Raw genomic sequence first — 23,731 nt, forward strand, 5'->3', positions numbered from 1 at the left:
CCCGAGCCATGTAAATTTTCAACTAAATTGCAAATACGAAACACTTGACGCCTTCAATGTTCCAACGGCCAAACCAATCCAATTCAATGCTTCGCCAATTTAAAGTTTCATTTGATTTCTGATGTTTCAACACTTTCTCCTCACCGCTGTTGGTTATAGAAGTTGTTTCATTTCAGTTTCAGTTTTGCAGGATTCCAGTTGCCAACAGAAGTGAAATGGAACAGAATGTAAAAGGAAGAAATGAAACAAACATTACCCCTAAATGAAGGAATGAATGAAACACACATTACCCCTAAATGTTTGTTTCATTCCTTCCTTTTACATTCTGTTCCATTTCATTTCATTTTGTTCTTAGGGGTTGTAACAGGACTCACTAACAGCAGGGCTTACTTGAGTGAAACATGGCTCAAATGCCAAATTCCATGTGGCGCAGGACTATTCCCATTTCTCCGTGCTCCTTGCAACTGTTAACCGTTTCGCCTTAAACGACAGTTAAAACCATTATTTCTTCTCGAGGAGAAGGAATTTAACTGAAATAAGCAGCCTGAATGTAAGATAGAAGTTGCTTTGATTAAAAAGACACTAACTATTTAATAAATTTCTGAACATTAAATGAAATGAATGATACTTCTTATAATGAAAAAAAGGACTAGTTAATATCATGTACATATTGGCAACAGAAAACTTCAAATTTAAATATATGTAGGTTTATTTTTGGCTAATAATACATAATACTAAATGAAGTAACTGCCCAGTTCCTACAATATAGTTTAGGGTTTATACATTTGACTCAAATTATTTAAATGTTGAATGTTTCATACCATCTAATTGAAATAAAGTTTTGTTTAAATTGTAAAATATCATGGAATTATTATTTTTTTACGTCCGCATGGTATTACATAAAATTAAATTAGAAATTTTTAATTTCAACATTTGTGCATTTTACAAATTCCAATTATTCGTACGTAGTTGTTTTTACCACAATAATAATTGCATTATTATAAAATTGTTTTAAGCTCCCCTCCGATTGGCCAAAAGTTATGAGAAAAAACTCTACCAATTGTCTGATTGTGCAAAGTATCTTTGCTTTCGGTTTTTTTTTCTTTGATACTTGTTAAAAGCGCATTTATTTTTGCCATATCGCAAACTCAATTGTATTCCGTTAACATTCAAGCCCCACTTCCCTGCTTACCCATATATATTCCTTCCATTCATTCAACACGACATTGGCACAACATTGCAATGAAGTTATATATTATATATAGCATACATGTTGGCAAAAATAGTGATTGCTGTAATGTTTTCTGTGTAGTGTGTAAGGTAGCCCAACAAAAATGGCAATAAGAGGAACAAGTAACGACCAAATAATTGACGGAATGCACCCAGTAAGAGTACAAAGGATTTTTCCCTGGATATTGTTATACTCCAATGCTTCCCCCATCCTTAAACTTTCCCTTTGTGTTTCCCCCTGTTCCAGCCATTGTTTGTTCACCAAGTGAGAGTAAAAAACGAAATGCATGTTTTATTGACAGCCACATGGGTAAGACAATAGAGAAAGCAAAAGCACTGAAAATTCAACAAAATTAAGCTGTAAATGAACATACATATTGCAAAATTTCTATGCTCTACAAATAAAAATGGGCAAGTTAGTAATTGAGTCTAGAGCAAATATTTGATAAAATGAACAACTACACAAAAAGGAAAAATTCTCTCTTCAAATTAAATTGAATGACAGTTTTTTTGCCTTGACTTTAAAGTAAAACCAAAAGATGTGACAAGGAACAGAGTCTTCTTTTTAAAGGAAATTTAAGATTTTCTTGACATAATTCACATACAAATATCTCTTAAATGAAGTCACTGTCGCTGATTACTATAAATTTCATAATATATAAATTTCATATGGTTTTCTCTTCTTACTCGTACCAAATGACTATCGTTGTTGACTTCTCACCTGAATAGAGTAACCCCAATCTACGAAAAGGTAACAATCAAGCCAAGCTGTTTACCGAATAGCATCCTACAAACAACAACAAGGTAGACACAATGATACAATGACTTTTGCTGTTTCTTTCGTTGCTTGATGCTGCTGCTGCTGTTGCTCCTGTTGATGACGATGAAACAGTTTTCCCTACTTAAAATCGTTAAAAGTAAATTGAAAAGAGCAATTGTTACTTCAATTGCAGAACATATGGAATGGTGGTAGTGGATGAAAGACTACCATTTACTACCATTTTTCTCTTTATGCCATTAAAACATGTTTAAATAGCCTTGCATTACACACTGCGTATACGCAATATTCCTGAGCAATTTCATTTTATGTGTCCGTGCAGCCGAGTTTCAGGTAAGCTGGCCAAAATGGCAATTGCATTTTCATTTCATTTGCATAACTTTTGATGGTGGTACCAGCCATCAGCTACCAGCTACTGCTGTTACAATTGTAAAATTTTGTATGCAAATTTAATTAAAAGTTCTGGGCTTAAGTTTATCATATTGCAAGAACAAAAGCCCTCAGCAATTTGTGTCGAATTTTATTTATCATTGATTGTTTGACATAACAAAGGTAAAATGAACACATATGTACATATGTACGCATCTGGACAGAAAGACACTCAATTTTTAACTTGGCCTTCTGGCTGCAAAATAACTGTTTGTTCTCAACCACAAAGCTTGGTGGCAAACGAACGACCTACACAATTATCCAAAATAAAACTCTCTGGCCAAAAAGGAAAAACATTTCAATAGCAGTTGACTTCAAACAGTTTTACACATACATACATACATATATATAAATTTAGGAACAGAGCTTAAAGTCCTTTTACCCTAAAGTTGAAAAAAGTTGATTGATTATTTAATTTGAATTAAAAGGCTACAATTGATTTACTTAATTTCTTTAAATTGTGCCCTTTTTTGAAAGACTAATAAATTGATAAATTTGCTTAATTAATTAAGAGTGTACAGCTTTTTTTATCTATTAAGTAGAATCAAATTATATCTGCTACTCCGAATGATAATTCATCATTCGATTTTACTTTGTTATGCTTAATAAGAAGGGTTTAAAATTATACACAAGAATATGTGTAGTCTAGTTATAGTTTCTGGATAAGTATTTCTAGTTATAGTTATTACATGTTGGACAATCATGTTGTAAATTATTGGTTAACGTTTATCACATCAAACAAGATGCAAATGCATTGCAAGGATAATTTAATTCTGCTCAATTAACTCTTCTATCCTTTAATGTACTAAATGAATATAAAGTGAAGATTCATCAAATATGTTGATATTCTTTGCTGCAAATCCAAAATTATAGAAAGTGAAGCAACAAGTGAGGTTTACCATGTAACATTTGGTATCTTACTTCGCAAATAAACTCATTTGTAAGGGTCTTTTTCTCTCAGATTTCATTTGTAGAGTATTCATGGACTAGGCCTTTAGTTTTACTGTTGGCTGGCCTCTTTCGTGTACACACTTTTAACCCCTTGGACAAATAAACGACTTTCAAGTGTCAGCAATGTTTTTCCATAGATATTTGTTTGCATCAAAGCCCAAAGTTTTTGCAGTTGATAGAAAGTTTTCTCAACTCAAATGTATTTTGTTTATTTTTTTGTTTGTTTGTGGGTTTTTTTTCTCTTTTTTTTTTGTTGCATGCATTTTGTTTGTTTGATTTGGTGCCAAAGCACGAGCGCTTCTCGCCGCCCGAATTGAAATTTGTTTTCTTGGCCATAAAATGTTTGCTTAAAGCGCAAATGTTCTTTGCATTTCAAATTTTTTTTTGTTTTTTTGTTTTTTTTTTTTGGTTTTGTGCATCAAAAACTTGAACCCAACGAAAAACCGAGGGAAATATCGAAAAGCACCGCAAAATAACTGCTGCGCGACACTGAAATGTTGTGCAAACACAATCAAGTGGTAAAATGAGTAGACAATGGGTTTCGTTTTTGGCCAAGCTCTCAACTCGGCTGGCGTCTGTGTCGATATACACCCAGCCAAAGCAAAGCAAAAGCAAAAGCCTCTTGAATCTGTATCCAGCATCCTTTTCTTGGCTCTGGATGGGTTCTGGATCCGGTTCGCTGCTGTTGGTGCTGCTGCGGGCATATAAATTGAATTGTGTGAAAATTTATATTTGTTTTGGCATTTTATGACACACTCCAGAGGGACACAGAGAGTCGCCAAAGAAGGTTGTAGGGGGGTGTGGTGGGTGTAGTAGTGCGAATGCGAGTGGAAGGGTGGCCACTTGGAACCTGTTTCTACTCTGAGCTTCTTCAGGCAGTTTCTGTTGCCTGTTGTCTGTTTCTGATTTCGAGTGTTTTCGTTTCGAAAAATTGATTAAAGGTAAGTATGGGCATGGTTGAATTCAGAATTTAAAATAGCCAGCTATCTCCAGCCACTCCAGCCCTCACTTGCCAATCAAATGTGGCGGAAATTGTGGCAAAACTCTTTAAGCTGATTGGCTACTACTGTGTCTGCTTACTTGTGTGTGTGTGTGTTAGATGAGTTTCACTTTCCTTTTTCATTCCACACCGACAAGTTTCCATTGAAAGCAACATTGCTGCTGCTTCTGGTGTCGGGGCTTGCCATAAATTTTGACTTGAGACGTCATCAGAGTTGGTTGCCCATCTTCACTCATACTATTGCTCGAACATTAGAATCCATTTGTGGCAGGAATTCTAAGTGAGTTGTGGCCAATGTATAGGCGTTGAGTTGATAAATCATGCAATTTATGTGTATACATATGCTAAGATCATATAGGCAATAGAATGAAATGAAATAGTTGAATTAATTACTTGCCAAATGCTAATTTCAGGCCCATACCAGCTTCCTTTTGTTTTCAAATGTTAGAGAAATAATTGGGTATAGCTAATCTTTTGAGAACTGAAAACAATACAAACTTACCAGAATAGAATAGAATATTGCCATATGAACCACAATTTGCTATATGAGAAATTGCATGTTATAAGACACTGAGTTTCGTTTAGAAATTTACTTACAATGAGATACATAGATGCCTGCTAATGCCTTCCTGTAAGTGTACATGGAAGGTCGTAGCTGAGGCTAAAATTCTTTGAAATCATTCATGCTAAATTATTCCATTTACTACATAGAGAGCAAACAGTTTTTGGTTTCTGCCAAAATTCAAAAGAGACTTTTGTTTTCCACATTTCAATAGACAACTTTTGGCATGGTTTTAGTTTTAGAGACTAGTTTTCATCATTTTCCTCTTATTAATTAGCAAGTAGAAAATTAATTTTCCACATGAATTTCTATTCATGATGATGAATCCATGACCAGGCCCTTTTGCTTTGCCCTTCATTGAATACTTAATTAGCCCCAGTGTAAAGCATTGGTAGAATGAAACCAAAAAAACCTCAACTGAAAGCCAAAATGAAATTTAAATATGGCAAATCTAATGGCAATTATGCTTGATAGTTGTTAATTTTGCTTTGATTATTGTTTTTGTATATTTGTTTAAAATAAATCAATTGCAAATCGGGTCAATTGCAATTAATTACATTTCAAAATTATATTTGTTTTTGATTTAAATAATTTCTTTTTTGTTATAGTTTAGTTTTCTTGTTTGTTTTTTGAATTTTTTTTTATTTTATATGCATTTACATAGATATATCTGTATTTACAATGCGTTTTCTGTGCACTGCAGCAAAAAGAAATTTGCATAAATAAATTATAAACAACAACATGAGAATTGTCCATTATAAATAAAGCGAAATGTTCCCACGAAACAGAACAGCAGCAACACCAAACACCAACACCAACATTTGCTATAGGCGTGGCATTTCAATGGGAATTTTACATATATATGTACATATATGTTAAATATGTTTACCTACTTTTGGGCTTGGGGTCAAGCGAAAAGAGCTTGGGGCTTGGTTTTGGTTTTGGTTTGTGAGCACATGTCGCCCCATTTTCTGGCCACATACATATATACATACATATACAAATATAGCTAGCAAATTTGTCACGATGTCAGTTTTTTTTGTTGTTGTTTTTCGAGTGTTTCTCGATGATATATTGGCATAAAACTACATCCCACACACATACAGACACAAACACAGGCAACCAACAATACGGGCAGGGCAAATAAAACATTATACAGAACAACGCCAAAATTTGTAGTAATCACATTTGGTGCAGCAATTTGAAGTTAATTTTAATCTGCATTAGTAGGGGTAACAATATTTGCCCGTCACAAAACTCCGTAAATGATCGGATTGTTATCAAATGCTTTGAATATTTTACCAACAATTTTTGTTAGGCCTTATGTTTGTTGTTCATTTTCTGAAGGGAAGTTTTTTGTTTGTAAAGCTCTTTATCATTAGAAGATAAATCAGTTCTGGTGAATTGGACTTTCTGTGCCTTATCGAGGTCATATCAATCTGTGCAGTTAATTTGTTTCTTTTATTGACATGAATCTATCAGACAGCCCTGAAAAGTAGGCAATTTTTTCGCTTTACTTTACCATATCGATTTACTTCACATCCTATCATTAAAGATAAGAAAGCCTATTGGTTAATAGGAAGGGCAATGTATCAGGAAGCTCTAAAATAAAAAAACCAAATGGTAATGATCCATCCCAACATAAACCCAAAACTGTTGAATCTTGGCCGATAAAGTCGCCAATAGGTTCCTAATTGTGTCGAGCTATATATGTATATGCAGTAAAATCCAAGTTCTTTAATGATACGAATAGAATGGTAATCCAACCGTTAACGAAACTGATTGGTTATCGCGAATTTATTAACTATTTAAAAACACGGAATATAATAATTATTATTATTACCCACCCAGGCTTTTGGCCTCCCTCCCTTTCATAAGCCCAGAGCACTTTAATTGAAAAATCTAAGTATAATAATAATTTTCATTCTCATTCTCATTACATGACGTAATATATATATATTGCAATTGTTTTGCGACAAAATGGGCGTGCCATCTCGCCTCCACGGTCAAAATACCATATATTGCCCAAAAAAGTATGCTAAGTATATCAATAAGCATAATACAAGGTGGCGCAAAAGAAATCACCCTATTGGAAGATGCTCTCATTTTTGCAAATGGCCGCCATAAATTAATGGTTTTAAAATTAAAAGTTTATTAAATTTTATTATCACCCCATTGAAATACTTTAACTTATTATCATAAAAAAAAATCTTTACAATTAAAATATACAAATAAATTAAAATAACAAAAAAAAATAAGAGCCAAACAACATCGAATGACTTCTTTTGCGCCACCTTGTACTTTTTACAAAACCATTCTGATATTTAATATATTTTTCAAATTTAGGTTAAAGATTCATAGAAAACTCTAGAAAATGTTCTTTGAATTGATGCATCATCAGAATTATAGACACTTGAAGCATGCAAGCATCAAATGTCACTCAATGTCAAAAGTCCAAGTCGTTTCGTTTTGTTCCCAACACTTGTTTTCGATAGCATTTTTCTCAAAAGTGTTGAACAAATTTGAGAAACTTAGTATGCAGAAATGTAATTTTATATTTTATCAAAATATTTGGATTGTAAAAACTTTTAAAAATGGATTTAAGTGCTCAAAAAAGGAATGTACACCCCACAGTGCCAAGTCAGCGTTTTCTTAAATCTTAAATATTTTTCAATTAATTGAAAATAGATTAATTTATCATTTAAATCCTCCTAGATCATATGTTCTTATTAGTAACCTTTCTAAGAGGTTAGGTACTTGTAGAAAACATTAATTCATTGTAAAGGATTCGAGATATCAAAGAATTTATTTGGCACTGTTTACTTACATTCAATAAAATGGTGAAACATCGCCGCCTCTCCAACCTAGTCTAATTTTTTTGGTATTTGAATGCATTTAAAAAAAGTGTGTTCTTTTTCTATTTTCTATTTCTTTTGTGTTTTTTATAATTGGCGGGCAACAAATATAAATTTGCATATCAAACAAAAACAACTGATTGGAAGTCCAATTATGACAGCATTTATTAAATTAGCCATAACCACAGGAAATTAGATTGGTGGAATTAATTCCATTGCCATCTAAAATAGGCTTAAGGGAAATTTCATAATTAGTAAAATACATTTTAATACCCTTGTAAAATAATACTAGAAACAACATAAAAGGAATTTTCTAGGCCAAAGTAAATACTTATCTTTAATATAAAAGATAATTATAAACCAAGTCATTAATTTTAGCCTCACATTTAAGTCAACTGTCGATGGGGTCAAGAGTATCCAGACTTCGTTAAGACTGATATTGTACATATGTATATATAGATAAATCCACTTATAGAAAAAAACTTTTTGCAATCAAAAGTGGTGGCATTGAATGAATACATACAAAAAATAAAATAAAAACTTTAAAACGGATTGCACTTAAAATCGAACAAGCAACAACATTTTGCCCCATTCAAGCTCAATTGTTGTTTTTTTTTTTGTTCTTCAACAGTTTTCAACCTTGGCAAATGTGGAAAAGTTGTTAGCTCTTTTAGCCTCTGTGGCTTAATAATCATTATCTTTCTGGCTGCTGTTTATTTTAACTCAGACTTGTGTGTCACTCGACTCTCGCCCCCTGCCCCAAAATGACCCCAACCCGCTTGCTACCATCCATAACTGAACAATTAGCAGTTTAATATAATTACTTTGAGTGCCGCCAGGTTAATGTGAATTGTGCCAACTTGCACTGATAAGTCCCGCATTTTTTCCCATTTTCCGAACTCACATTACGTAAATTTTTAAGTCTCCTTTGAGACAACCAGTATGGCTGGCTATAGTGAACGTGGGGGGATAAGAAGCAGTTTGGGTTTGGTTTTTTGGGTCAACAACAGAAAATCGAGCTACAAATTAAAACAATATTAAACGATTAAATTAAGACGGGAAAAAACAGCATTATCATTATAATTGTGGGCTGCAAGAAGAAAAATTCGTGATTCAATTTTTGCTATATATGTATGTCTGATACAAAATAGATTAAATGTGCCAACGAGAGAAAAGTGATAATAAGTGGACAAAAGATATGAAGGCATTAAAAATGAATTGATAATAATAATGCATTGATTTCATTATGGACGAGAAACTGTTTGAGCAATAAATGCTCTGATGTTGCACTTGTATATATGTATACCTATATATGTATGTATATATGTATTAAGGGAGAACATAAAGCTGATTATGTTAAGGGCATTAATAAAGAGTTTAACGAAAGTACAAAGAATACACCAAAAGCTTACTTTAATATTATCAATACATTGGAGGCGAATTAAGAAGTCTTTAATAAGTTTATTAATATACGAGATTGTTGTTTTAGAGTTTCAAAAAAACGATGAATAAGTTTGAGTAAGTGTGTGCGAAATGAAAGTGAAAAAATTCTACAATTTTTATTCTCACTTTCTACACATCTATCAATTGTAATTATAACTGCTGTTGCTCTTCAAAAAAAAAAAAGAAAAATAAAAGAAAAAAGAATGTTCTGTGCTCATTAAGAGATTTTCCACAATTACTCATACACTTTTCACTCAACCACAGAGACACACACACACACACACTTTCACAATGGGAATCGTTAATTCAGAACAAAAAAATAAAAATTGCAGTCAGCGTCCTCATCATCCATTTTTGCTTCTTCTCACTGTCCTTATTGACAGTTGCTCCTTGGTATTGATGGAAAACAATCCTTAATTACTTTAACTTGCAGCAGTTGGCAACAGAAAGCAACGAACGAACAACGAAGAAAAAACTGGGTGAAAAAACCAATAAAGAGATGTCCTTGAAATGTGATAAACGAAGGGAGTCCTCTTGACCCACAAAATGGACAGATTACGTGATTTGTTTTGAGCCCTCTCTCTCTCCCGCTTTCTCGTTGCTGAAAATGGCCGGAAGCGTTGACAGCGATAAGCGGTAAGCGGCACGGAGTAAGGATAACACTGGTAAAAGGAGAGAGATGCGCACGTTGTCGTCTTTGTAGTCGAAAAATTTCAAAGGGCATAAAAATTTAAATCACGACACTTAGTGGTAACGGCCAGCAACAAAGAGGAGTAAGCAAGAACAAAAAAAAAACAAAAAAAAAAGGAAAACAAAAACAGAAAAAACAACGACAACATGTTGTTGCCAGTTCGTTTCAGGATAATGGGGTACCATGTAAATAGTTGGCCTAGGCAGCTCTCTCCTCTCTTTTTGTCCTTCTATGTATGTGTGTGTGTGTGTGGGCCGTGCCAACTATGTCTCTGTTTGTATGCGTTTGCTAAGCCGCTTTTGAGGCAGGCACTCAGGACCAAAGGATCTACCCATACTGGTGCTCTCTCTCACGTGTGCTGCTTGTTACGCTTTTGAGCTGCCGCTGCCGCCGCCTGCGGTTGACAGAGCACGTTGAGTCACCGGAGCATTCAACCAACGTCACTTCAGCCACCCACCCACATACCCACACACAGGCACACACACGCACACATACTCACATATTCGCCAATTGGGTTGTTGCACATTAAAACGCAATTAAAGTTGCAGGCGTTAATTGTGCCGCCTTCGTTAGTAACATTTCGTTTTTGCGTTTCCTTTGCCTTTTCGCTTTTTTTTTTGTTGGTTGACTTTCTTTCCGCCCTCGAATATTTTTTTTTCTGAGTTACTTGCCAAAAATTAATTACTTTTGGGCTGTCAAAGTTGCCAAAGTTTTCAAAAAAAAAGAAAACGAAAAACAAAAAGGAACGAATCATACGTGTTCTAGAAATTGATTTCCACTGAATTATGATAATCTAGAAATCAAATGGGTAATTACAGAAATTGGAAAAAATATATAATAAAATATGTATATATAATATAAGGGTCAAAATCTTCCAAATTATGTAGATTGTTCTTTAGCAAAGTTCGAAATTCATTTTGAATATTTAAATTTTTGATCTTTTATGCTTGAAGTTTTCAATTGTTGCTCTTAATTTTATGACTTTTTTTCATATTTTTTAGCAAGATATTTACAAATAATATTTTTCCATTAGAATTTTGTACATTCCAAAACTTATAAATAATTTATTAATTTGTCACACTTTTATGAACTCTATTGCATTTCAGAAAAAAACAATATATTTTAAATTTTTTAGAAGTAAAACAATAAATATAGTAAATTCATTAAAAAGATTTAATAATATATGTATTATTTAAAACTCATGGATAAATATGTTTATTGAAAAATTGTATATAATAATTAGTTCTGGTTAAGAATACTTAAAGTTTCAATTAGTTTTTGGTGTAGATAGACAACCTCGAAACATTCTTCAAGCTTTTCAATTGGCAATTCTTTTAGATAGACAACTTCCAAGCATTCTTAAAGCATTACCTAAAGAGTTAAACTCTGATTTTTCTTGATCTTTACTAAAAAAAAAAGTGTATGCAGTTTCCTGGAATGCTTGATGGAAGAGTCTGCTAATGAATCATGTCCATGAATAAAGCCGCAAGCTTTTGCCAGGTCTTATAGAGATTCAGTGAGCACCCCACTACCCCTTCATCACTCATCAAGTAGGTGGGATGTGAAGCTAATGGGGTCACATACATGCACCCCAAAATACCTCTCACACACACATATATACATATATGTATATGTATATATACTTATTCATTTAGCCGTCTTGTGTTTCGCTCGTTTTGCAGTTAAATCCGTTTGCTAGGCAACTTTATCTTTCAGCACAGATTTTCAATAGCAGCTGGTCCACTTGCCTCCACTCACGCGTCACCATTCACTGCAATCGTCGTTGCTTATTTCACTTTAGTTTTCTGTTTATTCTTTTCGCCTTCTACTAGCTGATTGTTGTTTTTTTCTTCTTCTTTGTTTCTACTTACTACTTCTTTTTCTACCCTTCATTCCATAAAATTAAGAGCCAGAGAAAGCATATCATGAATCGAAAAGTAGTGTTTATTGCACATTAGTAAGCAAATTTAAAACAGTTTCAACTACTAATCTTCATACAACATAATCCCATAATAAAAGATTGAGGTGTTGAAACACAGATATTTCAAATCCTTGTTTATATAGGATATTAAGTGCTAGGTATTTGCTAGTCGAGGCCATAACTTGACTTTGTTATTTACGCTTTTGCAGCTGTCGTGAGTTTTGGCTTAAACGCCAGTCGCTGGCGACGTGCCGTTGAAATAATTAAGTTGCCCAGGAATACTAGGCAAGGAAAGAAGAATAAAATCGAGTGAGAGAACAAAGCAGGCTTACACTTTAGTGGGCATAGATTTTCAATTTGCTGACATTTGGCGCAGCTGGCATTGCTTTTTCGGTTTATCTCTATGAAAAAGTTATAAAAGTGTAGGACATTTAGTGAATATTTTTCCTGAAAAACACAATTAAGAATACGCCTCAAGAAAAGTAGCAGTAGCAGAGGTGAGTAAGCCAAAAATTCTAAATATACACACATAATAAAGAGCAGAGAAATATTTCATACTGCATTCATCAGTTAATGCCTTTGGAATTGTGTGAAGCTCTGCTAAGTCTTTGTCATGGCAACATCAAGGCGTATACGTAATATTATGCATAAAGCAAAAACAGCCTCAAGCTGACATAAGCACACACCCACGCACTCACACATACATACATATTATTCATCTGTGAAACATGTTTAATACTTCAAAAACACACAACCAATTCGTAATTGCAACATGAGGATTATTCAATACAATAAAGAAACGCCTCACTAGTATTTAAAGAGTACTTGGAGCAAGTCTAAATTCAATTAAATTCTGAACGCAGAGCCATTACATTAAAATACTTTAGATACTGCAAACAAAATTAGATTTGATTTAAGTTTTAAAATGATTTTACATAATTAGTTTACATAGTTAGAGGAATCATATAAAACTCAAAGTTTTGTATCTTTATTTTTACCTTAAGAAACATTTTATTGATGTTAATATAAACACAAATAATAAAAGTTACTGATAAAAAATGTTTTATTGATACACCCTAACAATGTCTAATATTAAAACATAAAAACATTGTAACTTTTGTGGACAAAACTTTCAAGTTGTGGTAAAGTTTTTTCTATTATCCTAATTTCAACTATGAGAAAGTGAAAATTGTCAAATTGCGATTCCCTGTTGGGTCTCTTTTTTGTTTCGCTGAGACATCTTTACACATTAAACTAGTTAGCAAAATATAGAGATATATCCTAGATCATATTTGGATTAAGAAATCTAAGTGATTTACCTATATGAATTTTTTTCTCTGTCAACTAAGTCCTGAATTGGCTTCAATTTTGATAAATAGTCAAAAGATTGCTTAAGCAACAGTAAAGATGAAATATTTAAGGGAGCATTAAAGAGAGAATAAAACAGAATTTTGTTGTTTAAATTGGCATTGCCATTAACAATGGTTGGCAAGTATTGCCAATTCCTAGAAACTGAGTCAAGAAAAACTTTTCTCGTTTTGTGCTTGATTGACAACTTACTGGGATGTTTGCATCAATTTTAAGTAAAGCAATTTAGATTAATTTTCAATACCCAACTGCCAACCAATTGCTTTGGGCATATTCTGAAGGTTTCTCGACAGTTTCTTTCTTATGCTAATATTCGTTTTATTGAAGGACAGCTAACAAATTTAACCATTAACTATGCAGACGATGTAAAACTTTTTATTCCTTTAGGGGGATATTAAGTAAAAGGCTATAGTAGTTAATCGATTATAAAAAAATTGTGTCTTTTAAATGGTTCATAAATTCCACATTTAGCAAAAAAAATTTTATTTAAGTTTTTCTTGTTGCTAATGTTTCAAACTCTTTGCTGACAAGTGAACTTTAATGTCACACAATCATGACAGAAAAAAGAAGAAATATAAGTAAAAAGAAAAACAAAAGCCTTGCTGCATTTGGGTTGACATTACGGGGCAATTTGGACAAAGAAAACACAAAAGTTGCATTGACATCGTGAACAGAATAGAACAGAAGGAAAGAAAAAACATGGATAGATATGGTGGAGAGACAGCAAATGAATGGATAGGAGTAACCAAAAAACCAAATCGATAGTTGAGAATCGAACATCAGGCATAGATACATATATAGCAGCAACAGCAGCCGCAGACATTTTCATGCCTCGGTTAGCCGGAGCGTAAAAGCAATTTTCTCTACAAATTCTCTACCTCAAGTAGCCATATGTAGGCAAGCAGGGTATCTTAGCACACAGATGGCAGCTCAAAAAGGGAAGAGGCCAACCGATTTGCAAATTTTTGCCATCGCATCAGTGAATTTTGCTCAACCCAAAAAACTTTAGCCCAAAACTCTGGCTGGCAAATTTTCAATTCTTAAGTCAATCAACTAGAAGAACAAAAAAAAAAAACTAAAACCCAAAATGCATTCAAATTACGCTGCGTATACTTGATATTCAAGCGAAAGTTAAGCGATTAGAGATGAAAGTTTTTGCACTAAACTTATAAATTATATATATAAATACCCCCCAACTTGTCTCTTGTCTTTTGCAGAGATGGATTTCCATTCAACAGCAGTGACCATTGCAGATGTTAGTCCCCCCCATAGTGAGAGCGAAGGTGGCGAGGATATTGGAACAGCTGGCAATGCGGTTGATATCCTGATAAAGCTGCAACACCTGCAGGCGAATCATGTGTGGCTACGACAACGGCTGACAGATTGGCAGCGACAGGCGTTAACTGAACGTTTGGCCCGACAAAGGCGCATCTACATTAAGGGTGCCAAACTGGAGAGGATGCTGCGAACACTTCAGGCCAAACATAATCGCAAGTGGCAACTATAGGACATGGTTAGTGAAATTTTCACTTAAATGACTCTGGAATATAAACTACTCAGCTGTGTATATGTTTATTATAATGATGATAAAGTTTATTTTACATTAAACTATTATATCTTAGCGTATTTAAATGGAAATTTTGGTTTCTTCGCAGCTTGTGAGTTTGAAATTAGATACAAAAAGTTGTACAATTCGCTGAACCGAATAGCAAATTAAAACTTTTAAGCAGCTTCCACTTTGTGTATTGATTTCTTTTTGTCGTAGTTTTGTTAAAACTAGATCTAAATTTAAAGAAGCATCTCCCTTTTTGGCCTTTAGCTAATTTTAATGTGGGTTATGATTTTACAAAGTTTTAATGTGTGAGTTTAAGTTGAGTGTGTTTTAATTGCATCTAAATTATCTGGTAAAAACAATTAAATATCGAAATGCAAATATAAGACAACACTAAAATAGAAGAGACATTTCAATAGAATTCAGAATTCATACGTTTCATGCGAACAATCAAACCTATTAAGTCAATTAAATTGATAAATTAGCAAGCAAAGCCACACTTTAGCCTAACATGATGAACAAGAATGACCACACAAGGACAAGACCACATAGTATAAGCTAATTAATCAGCTGGAAAGCAGGTAAATGGAGAATGGAGTGTACAAAACTGGGCCAATTAAGGTGCTTTAAACCTTCTCTTCTCTAGAATGCAAAAGCAGATGGTCAGCTACTAAGCACTCTATTGTGTGTGCTTGTGTGTGTGTTTTCTCTGTTTAGCAACTATTTATAGACACCATGTGGTAAGTAGGTGACACTTGGACCTTTAGTGACTGTGAGTGTGTGTGTGTGTGTGTGTGTACGTGTGTGTTGGTTTGGGTCTACCCATTGTCCTTGGCTTTGGCCGCAAGCGTTAAGTGTTCTCATCTGTAAATGGCAGTTAGCGTGTTATCATTAAGCCCTTGGCTAGAATGGATGTTGCTCCAACATCATGACAACAGATACTTAAGTGAAGCGGATAAACGCAACGGAACAGCAGCAATAAGACCAACAACAACAACAACAACAACAACAACAACAACAACAGAAACAACAACAAAAGTGGCACCAAAATGCAAATGCAAATGGAATTATTGCAGTAACAATTCAACAGACACTTTCAGCCCTGTTGTGAGAAGTCACCCCGCCCCCGCCTTCGCCCCCCCAATCGACCCATTCATCTCCAATGGCCATTCAAGTCAAAAGTGTTTGCATATGCAAAAGCACACCAACCATACAGATCGAGTACATAGCCACGCCCACACTGACATCAACTGGTCGAGTGCATTTCAGCGATATAAATATTTATATAAGTTAATCGGTTTATGGTGCACGAGTAATTGAATTTCACTGCGGCGCCAGGTATAGCTAGGTATCTACCGTCAGGTAGGGTAACTGCTACTCTCCTTCTCTCTCGCCCACAACTGCTACTGCTTTTCACTGTGGTCTCTGACTCTGACATCGACACTCTCGAGCTGCATCGTTTTCAAAAGTTGATTTCTTACTTTTATTTATAGGCGGCAAACGGAAACACACAAAATCCAGCAAAAGTTTCTGCAGCAAAACGTATGCTCTGGGTATATTCAATTTAAAGAACGCCAAATGAATGATCGATATTTCTATCTATATATGTACATATATTTTCCGAACGTAAATGATTGATTGATACTTCCTTCTTTAGATTTACGATAGGCAAGTTTGTATATTTCATATAAACATGTTCAGTTTTAATTTCTTCCCCAAATTTATTATTTGAATCAAAAGGTTAAGAATAGAAGGTTAACAAATAACCCTAAACAACATATCCTTGATAAAGAATTGCAACATATATAATTTTTTAATTTTGTTTATTTTTTAACAATTCACAGATAAACTTCATTGGATATCTGCAAAACCTAAAAATGTTTGTGAGAGAATTTAAATATTGTGTTTAGGCTAGAAATTACGTTGCACTTGATCATTTAATAATCAGATTAAAATAAATAATACTAAGCTTAGTTGATTCTAATTGATTTTTACTGTAATTACTTGCTTGTTCTGTTAACTTAAATAATTTATTATTTATTCTGCTATTTTATGTATTATTAGTCAATGCAAATGATCTACGTTTTATTTGTTTTATTTTCCGGTAATCAGTTGTAAAGAATAAGTGTTGTGTTTAAATATTGATAAATAAAATTATTAATTAAGTTCATACCCATCTGCCCAAAACGTAAAGTATAAACAAAAAAACATTGGGACATACATATATTTAAGGAGATTTTTACTCAATTTAGACCTAAATCATTTAAAGATTAAATTTCTTTCTTTAAATTGAGAAATTCAGTGGGTTCTGTTAAGAGCCTATGTAAGATTCAAATTCGGGGGCATGCCTTCTTTTTCCTACGTTTTTTAATCCATTTTGATTTGAGTTTCTAAAAACAGAAGAAAACTGAATGGATCTTCATTTTAAGTTTAATTAATTGAACTATGTAGAACACGAATGTAACAAAAAATTTTCTTAAATTGAATGATTTCCTGCTACTTCCCTTGTTTTGGTAATTTTCTGTGATAAGTTTAAATTCATTTTAAGATTGACATAAGATTTTGAAATGTGTCTCTTCCCCTTTAGGGTGATATTTGGTGCAATTATTTTGGATCCTCCTACCCTTTTGAATTGTGAGCTGTTTAAATTAACAATAGGATTTTGCCTTTATAACATTTAATTTAATAATTAAGCATACTTGCCTTTAGGTTAAAATGTTAAAGTACATAACAAGTGAGAGTTTAATATCGATAGTCCTTGAAACACTTTTGTTTTGTAACCCATTAAATATCACAATTGTTTTGCATTATCATAATAATTATTACTTACATAATACTTAAGTGACCTAAGAAGTATCAAATCGTCTGCAACTGGTAGAATACAGTCCAACCATTTCCATTCCCATTGCCGTCTCCATTTCCATTTCCATCTCATTCTCACACTTAGTCTCTGGCTACCATTTTGCCGGGTCGCATTAAACATGGCGCCAACCGGAAGTGCCAGCCGGTTCAGGCAGCAGGCGGCAGGCACCAGCGCGAGTAGCAACGGCCATTGCCAGAGTGCGTTTCTATGGCACTTCCGCTTTACTGAACATTAATTGCAATTAAATTTGGCATTACTGCCACTGCTGGCTGGCCGTTTTGCTATGCCACATTCCGCTCACCTCCCCAACACCAAGTTTCGTCCCTTTGCCTAGATTTGAGTGCAATTTTTGTTCGTTGCATGTTTTCCCACTCTTTTTGCATAATTTAAACTTGTTTGCTTTGCCTGAATGTTGTTGTTATTGCTGTTGCTGTGGTGGTGGATGTGCAAGTGGGTGGCAACCACGCCCACTATTTGACGACGTCGTCGTCTGGGCTGTTGTTACTGTTGTTTTCAATTAACTGCGCGTCTAACTAAATGGCAAGTAAATTAATGTTTATAGTGCATAAATATGCAATTTATATGCGTTTCAGCCCCCCTTAACACCCCCGGTCCTTTGCATATCTACCCAGCTCTCTTATTTGGTAGCCTGATGACGTCAGCTCTATCCTTGCATTTGGCTCATTTTGAAATTTATGAATACATATATAAAATTTATAAATTCACATTGTGTGTGTGTGTTTAGCACAATGAAAGCAAAAGTGAAATAAAAGAATCTAATTTCCCCTTCAAGTTAATTACTCTATGAATATTATTATTAACCAACGTTATCGGAAAATTAATTCAGTTAGATATCTGACGGGCATAAAATGTGTTTTTTTTAGAAATTTTTAACTAGATTAAGATTTTAAATGGGTCACGCATGGTATTTAAACCATTGAAAAATACTTTCAATCCATTAGGTAATTTAAAATTTATGACTAGTTTTCAATGCCTAGAAATTCAGGTAGCATTACAATTTAGTTGTTATATATTTTCCCCCAATTTGTTTGACTATTAAACTGATTTCTATGGTTCAAATTTTTCTTACTTTTTTCCTTAGTTTTGGTATTTTTTTTCCATTGGAAAACTTTAATTGCCCAAAAGTTTAGGGTCAAATCTTTGATTCTATGCATTTTGTTTAACATTTCCTGTTCCTCTTTGCCTTGGGCAACACATTTCTTGGCTTCTCTCTCGCTCACATTTGTCGTTGTCTGATATTGTTGTTCTTGTTGGCCGTCCTTTAATGTTTTTATGTTGTTGCCCTTTTAATTGCCCATTGAAAGTTGTTCACTTGTTAAAATGAACTTTTGCCATTGGCAGGCAACAGCAGCAACAGCAACAGAAGCAAAGTTGCAAGTACAAGTAAAGTGTGTGGCAGCAACAAGCGTGAAAGTATGTGTTATGCAATTAAAAACTACAAGCCGAAAAAGTCAACAGCAACTTAAATCGAATCCCATCCAATCGAATGAAAAACCCCCACATCAACTAAAGTTACTTCAAGTTTTACCTCTTTCATGTGTAGGGGAGAGGGCCCAGTTATGACCCGGGTTTTGAAAAACCTCGAAATTTTTTCTTCAGTTCCGGAAAATCAAAAATTAAGAAGTTTAACATTTAAATATTAACCAAACGCAACTTTTTTCCAAAGAATGTATGTTTATTTGAGTTACTCAAAAAATTTTGGAACAGATTTAATTTGGATAACTTTTTTTAACCCAAAAAAAAAGTGGCCCAGTTATGACTCACCTTAAGAAATTCACTGAAAATAAGAAAATATGAAAGGAATGTCACGCGAATTGTTGTGATTTAATGGTTTACTTATTATGAAGGGCTTCAAAACTAAAAATAATGAAAACCCCAAAAGAAAATGGCCATAAATGAGAACGATTTTAAGGCCTCGTCCTCCATGTCACTTTCGCAGTTTTTGCAAGCGAAATAACTTGCTTAAATGCTAGCGCACTTCGAATGAACATTCCCGATCGAGATCTTCCAGAATATTCTCGGACAAACTGGTCTCAATATGAAAATATCCTTTCCTTGTTGTTAAACAACAACAAAAATGTGGAAATTTGACAATTTTACATAATCCGAGTGCAAAAAAAAAAAGGGACATAACTGGGCACCCCAGCTGAGTCATAACCGGGCCTTTTTATAGTTTAAAGTTTATATGTATATTTTTTATAGACACAACATAATCACATAAATTTTTATAGAATCACAAAATATACGGCAAATACAGTATTTTGATGCATTACACTCACCTTTTCACTGTTAATTTCATAAAATTTTGGTACTTTGAAAAAAAAAGGAAAAAAACTTTTTCGCACGATTTTCAACACGATGTTTGGTACGCGTATATACAATACGATTATTAACGTTGGGGTCTGTCCAAAAACTGCAGAACGTCTAACAAACATGATTTACAGGGCTCAAACTGTAATACAATACCGCATTTCAAAAATATTTGAGAATGTCACAACTGGGCCCTCTCCCCTACTATAAAACTTGATCTTGGCTATAAAAACATTTTTGGTAACACCCCAAGGGATATTCCTGTAACACTTTTGCCACCTTTGTTAGAGTTCCAAGTTCTCTAAGTAATGAAAGTTCTATCTATCATCTCTTTCATCTAATTTAAAGCCGATTTATTTTATGTTTATTTTACTAATAAAGATGAAAATATATCACTAAACCTGCTGATTGGTTGAATTTTTCCATTTTTCTTAAAATGTTGTCACATTTAAGTAAATTATTTATAGAATTAAGCCATAGGAGTGTCCTGTTTATAATTATGAAAAATAGTTGACAAGACCATGTGGTTATTTACTACCTTAAATAATGGAAAGTAACCAACAACGGTTTTCCATTTAGTCTACCAATAAGTTTTCCATCATATTTTATATGAATGTACACGTTTTTCTTGTTGGTCAACTGGCAAAGTAGAAAGGCAGCTGCTTCTAATGAGTTTCTCGTGCATATGACAGACAGATAGACAGTCAGACAGTTGAACTGAGGATAGTTTATTTCCCCATAGTATACAATTTTGTGACAGCTGCAGACAGAAATCATGTTGTGTCCCCCTGTCCTCACCCCTTTTTTACTCCCATGTATGTGTGTTAGAAAATTATGTTGCATAGTTTCACATGGACTCGAAATTTCAAATGTTTATCTTTTATTTTTTAGACTTGACTCAGTTTTCTTTTCTATTTACGACTATCTTTGTCTCCCCACTGCCTGGACTGGCTGACTGACTGGCATCTCATGGCCAGAACAATATATTTTTCTGATTTTCCACTTGCATTATCACGTCGTATATATGTATGTGTGTGTGTGTGTGCGTGTGTGTCTTTTGTCTGACCATTTTTGGTATTGTGTGTCTGCCAGTTTGCGATAGAGTCATATGAGGACGAGGGCACATAAAACACATTTGCAGGAAATGCAAGCAATACATAAACATAATTTAAGAGCCCCAGAGTCATAGCAATGGAAACTAGCAAAAATTGTATAAATTATGAGTTCCCCCTCCCCTTTTTGTGGAGTTTGGCACACTCTCCCAATAAACAAAGTAGAACTTAATATGGGCCAAAAATCAGCACACCTTAAAGCCCTTGTATATGAGTTTTATGGTCTAAGATTTCATATATAATTACAAGCAGTTGATTAAACACTTCAATCTCAACTATTGAGGTATTTACTGTGCAGTGTGTATTCAAATATTCAATATTTACCGTAAAGGGATCTGGTTTGTATCTCTGGTAACCAACCACATGAATGTATTTACATCTGCATCTGCATATCCTTTTGCATTCATAAGGCAAATACAGGCATGCACCCGCACAAGTTAATTGAAGACCCCCACATACGATGTATTCCTTTTTGTTTGGCAATCCTCCTTTCATTGCAGTTTGACTTTAAGCCAGAGTTATGCCTGGTGCCCTGGACGAAAAGGGGATTGGCATTTCATAGCAAGCGGAGGCATTTGTCTTTGGCTGCTTCCTGCTGGTGCTGCCTTCATTGACTTCTCACATTAATTAAGTTTGTGTTTTGGGTTTTGTGTGTGTTTGGATGCAGATAAGATGCAGTCGTTCTATCCCTCTCTCTTTCTCTCAATCGGTATCTCTATCTCTCTCTATCCTCTTTCAAATCCGGCTTAACTTGGCTTCATAATTGGCTGCCGCAAACATTTTAATGAGGCGAAACGCCCACGTCACTGTCATCGTCACGTTTTCCGGCAGAAATATTTGCAAGAAATGGCAATGGCATAATTAAGAAGATGATGGAGAAGCAGATGGTGTTGATGATACCCACTCGTCGTTGTTGGTGTTTGGCGATGAGGCGGAAATTTGAATGCCAAGGCATTTGTTGAGATGTTAATATGATATGCAAGCCAGCTGGAGGATATGCATTTACATATTCTCGCCGGCTCCATTAAATTCCAATGCACAGCGAAAGCCAGGTGACAGATGCAGTTCGCCATAACCAACACATGCCTTCCCAACTCCCCACTCCCACCACCACCACCAACCCCACCATCGTCTTCACCTATTCCTCATTCTCTAAAGAAGCGTGTGTGCATTAACACCTCAACATCAGGAGCGTGGCATCTCTCTTTTCTCTGTCACGTCTGGCGGCCTTTCGCAAGCCTGTCAAAATGTTCTTCCTTCTATATCCCTTCCACCGCATAGTTGCTACCTTGTGTCACAACAATTCTCCCCGTGTATGTGTGTGTGTGTGTGTGTGTGGCACGTAATGACATGCGGCTGCCAATGTTGTGGACGCGCAGCATCCATCGCCAAGTGCGCCCTGCATAATTTATGCATGTATGCAAGCAACTGAAAGCCCAACGAATGTCACCCGAAAAACCACAAATCTTGCCATGCCTCAATGCTTCAAAATGATGCACCAATGTCTATATACATACATGCTGCGGCGGCAGCAGCAGCTTCCTTTTCTCATGAGATGCATCTTAAAGTGGCCGTCATGGAGATTTATTTATTGCTGAAGTGGAAAACGAATGATTAGCTCATTTTCAGCATCCTTTTTTGCAACTCATATGATAGAAAGCCAACAGATAGCCCAATGATTCTTACAAATCAAAGCATTTGCGGTATTTAAGTCTTTAACTTAACTTGAAATTTTGCCGATTTGAAACAAAAAATACTTTCACATTTCCTTTGCTGCAAAAAAACGAGAATTAGGACATAGAGAGAAAAATTTTAGTGCAAATTTGTTTTAGCATTTTTCTACATTTTTGTGGAAGTCGATGAGAAATTCCCAGAGCATATCTTTAATACTTTTCAAGTGCCAAAATTTTAAAGAGCCACAATTTATGTACATCTATGTATGTGAAAGTAAGATATTTGAAATCTTCAAATTTTCCTGCAATTACTAAAAGTCTATTATCCAAATGAATGTGGAATTCAGGAGTTTGAAATATATACAAATTTTTTAGATATTGGCTGAAAATTTAAAATTACTATCGGCTGAAAATTAACGAAATGGCCCTAATCTGTTTTAGGTCAAGAACTACTTTATAGACTTCAAACATTTTAATCCGTTGCAAATGAAGCTACTTGCAGAATTTTAATCTTTAACTTTACTTTAAAAAAATCCTTTGTTTTTAAATGAAACCTTTTTGTGGATTTTTAATCTTTAACTTCACTTTTTTTTATCATTTAAGACTTTGTTCTTACTTTTTGATGCATTCGAGGAAGTAGTACATAATCATTCCTAACGTTTTCAAATGCAGTTTATGTTTAGTCCTTTTTTGAGAAACAAAAAATATTTCTGAAAGCCCAGGATATTTTTATGAATAGATAATACAGTGTAATGCTGAGTCCGAGGTTCTTTACAGATGATTTTGCCGATTGCGGAAACCCCAAAGACTTCTTAAATGAAGACAACTTTAATCTAAGATTTTAAATGCTTCTACTTATAATAGAATTATAGAATTAAATGCTATAATAATAGAAGTTCTATTATCTAGAATTTGTGGCTACAACCATTCTAAATGAAATTTCAGAGGATTTTGAAGTTAGACCTGCGAATG

The 23,731-nt window shown here is 34.3% G+C and overlaps 1 protein-coding gene across 1 annotated transcript; it reads left to right on the forward strand.

The window, feature by feature from the left end:
• Nucleotides 1-12,214: 12,214 nt before the first annotated feature.
• Nucleotides 12,215-14,842, forward strand: LOC6651385. Its single transcript, XM_002073747.3, has 2 exons — nucleotides 12,215-12,357; nucleotides 14,446-14,842. Exon 2 carries the CDS (start codon nucleotides 14,448-14,450, stop codon nucleotides 14,733-14,735), a length of 288 nt encoding a protein of 95 aa, XP_002073783.1. The 5' UTR covers nucleotides 12,215-12,357; nucleotides 14,446-14,447; the 3' UTR covers nucleotides 14,736-14,842.
• Nucleotides 14,843-23,731: the final 8,889 nt, after the last annotated feature.

This window comes from Drosophila willistoni, chromosome 3R (genome assembly GCF_018902025.1).
Source record: "Drosophila willistoni isolate 14030-0811.24 chromosome 3R, UCI_dwil_1.1, whole genome shotgun sequence".
Classification (NCBI taxonomy): Eukaryota; Metazoa; Arthropoda; class Insecta; order Diptera; family Drosophilidae; genus Drosophila; species Drosophila willistoni.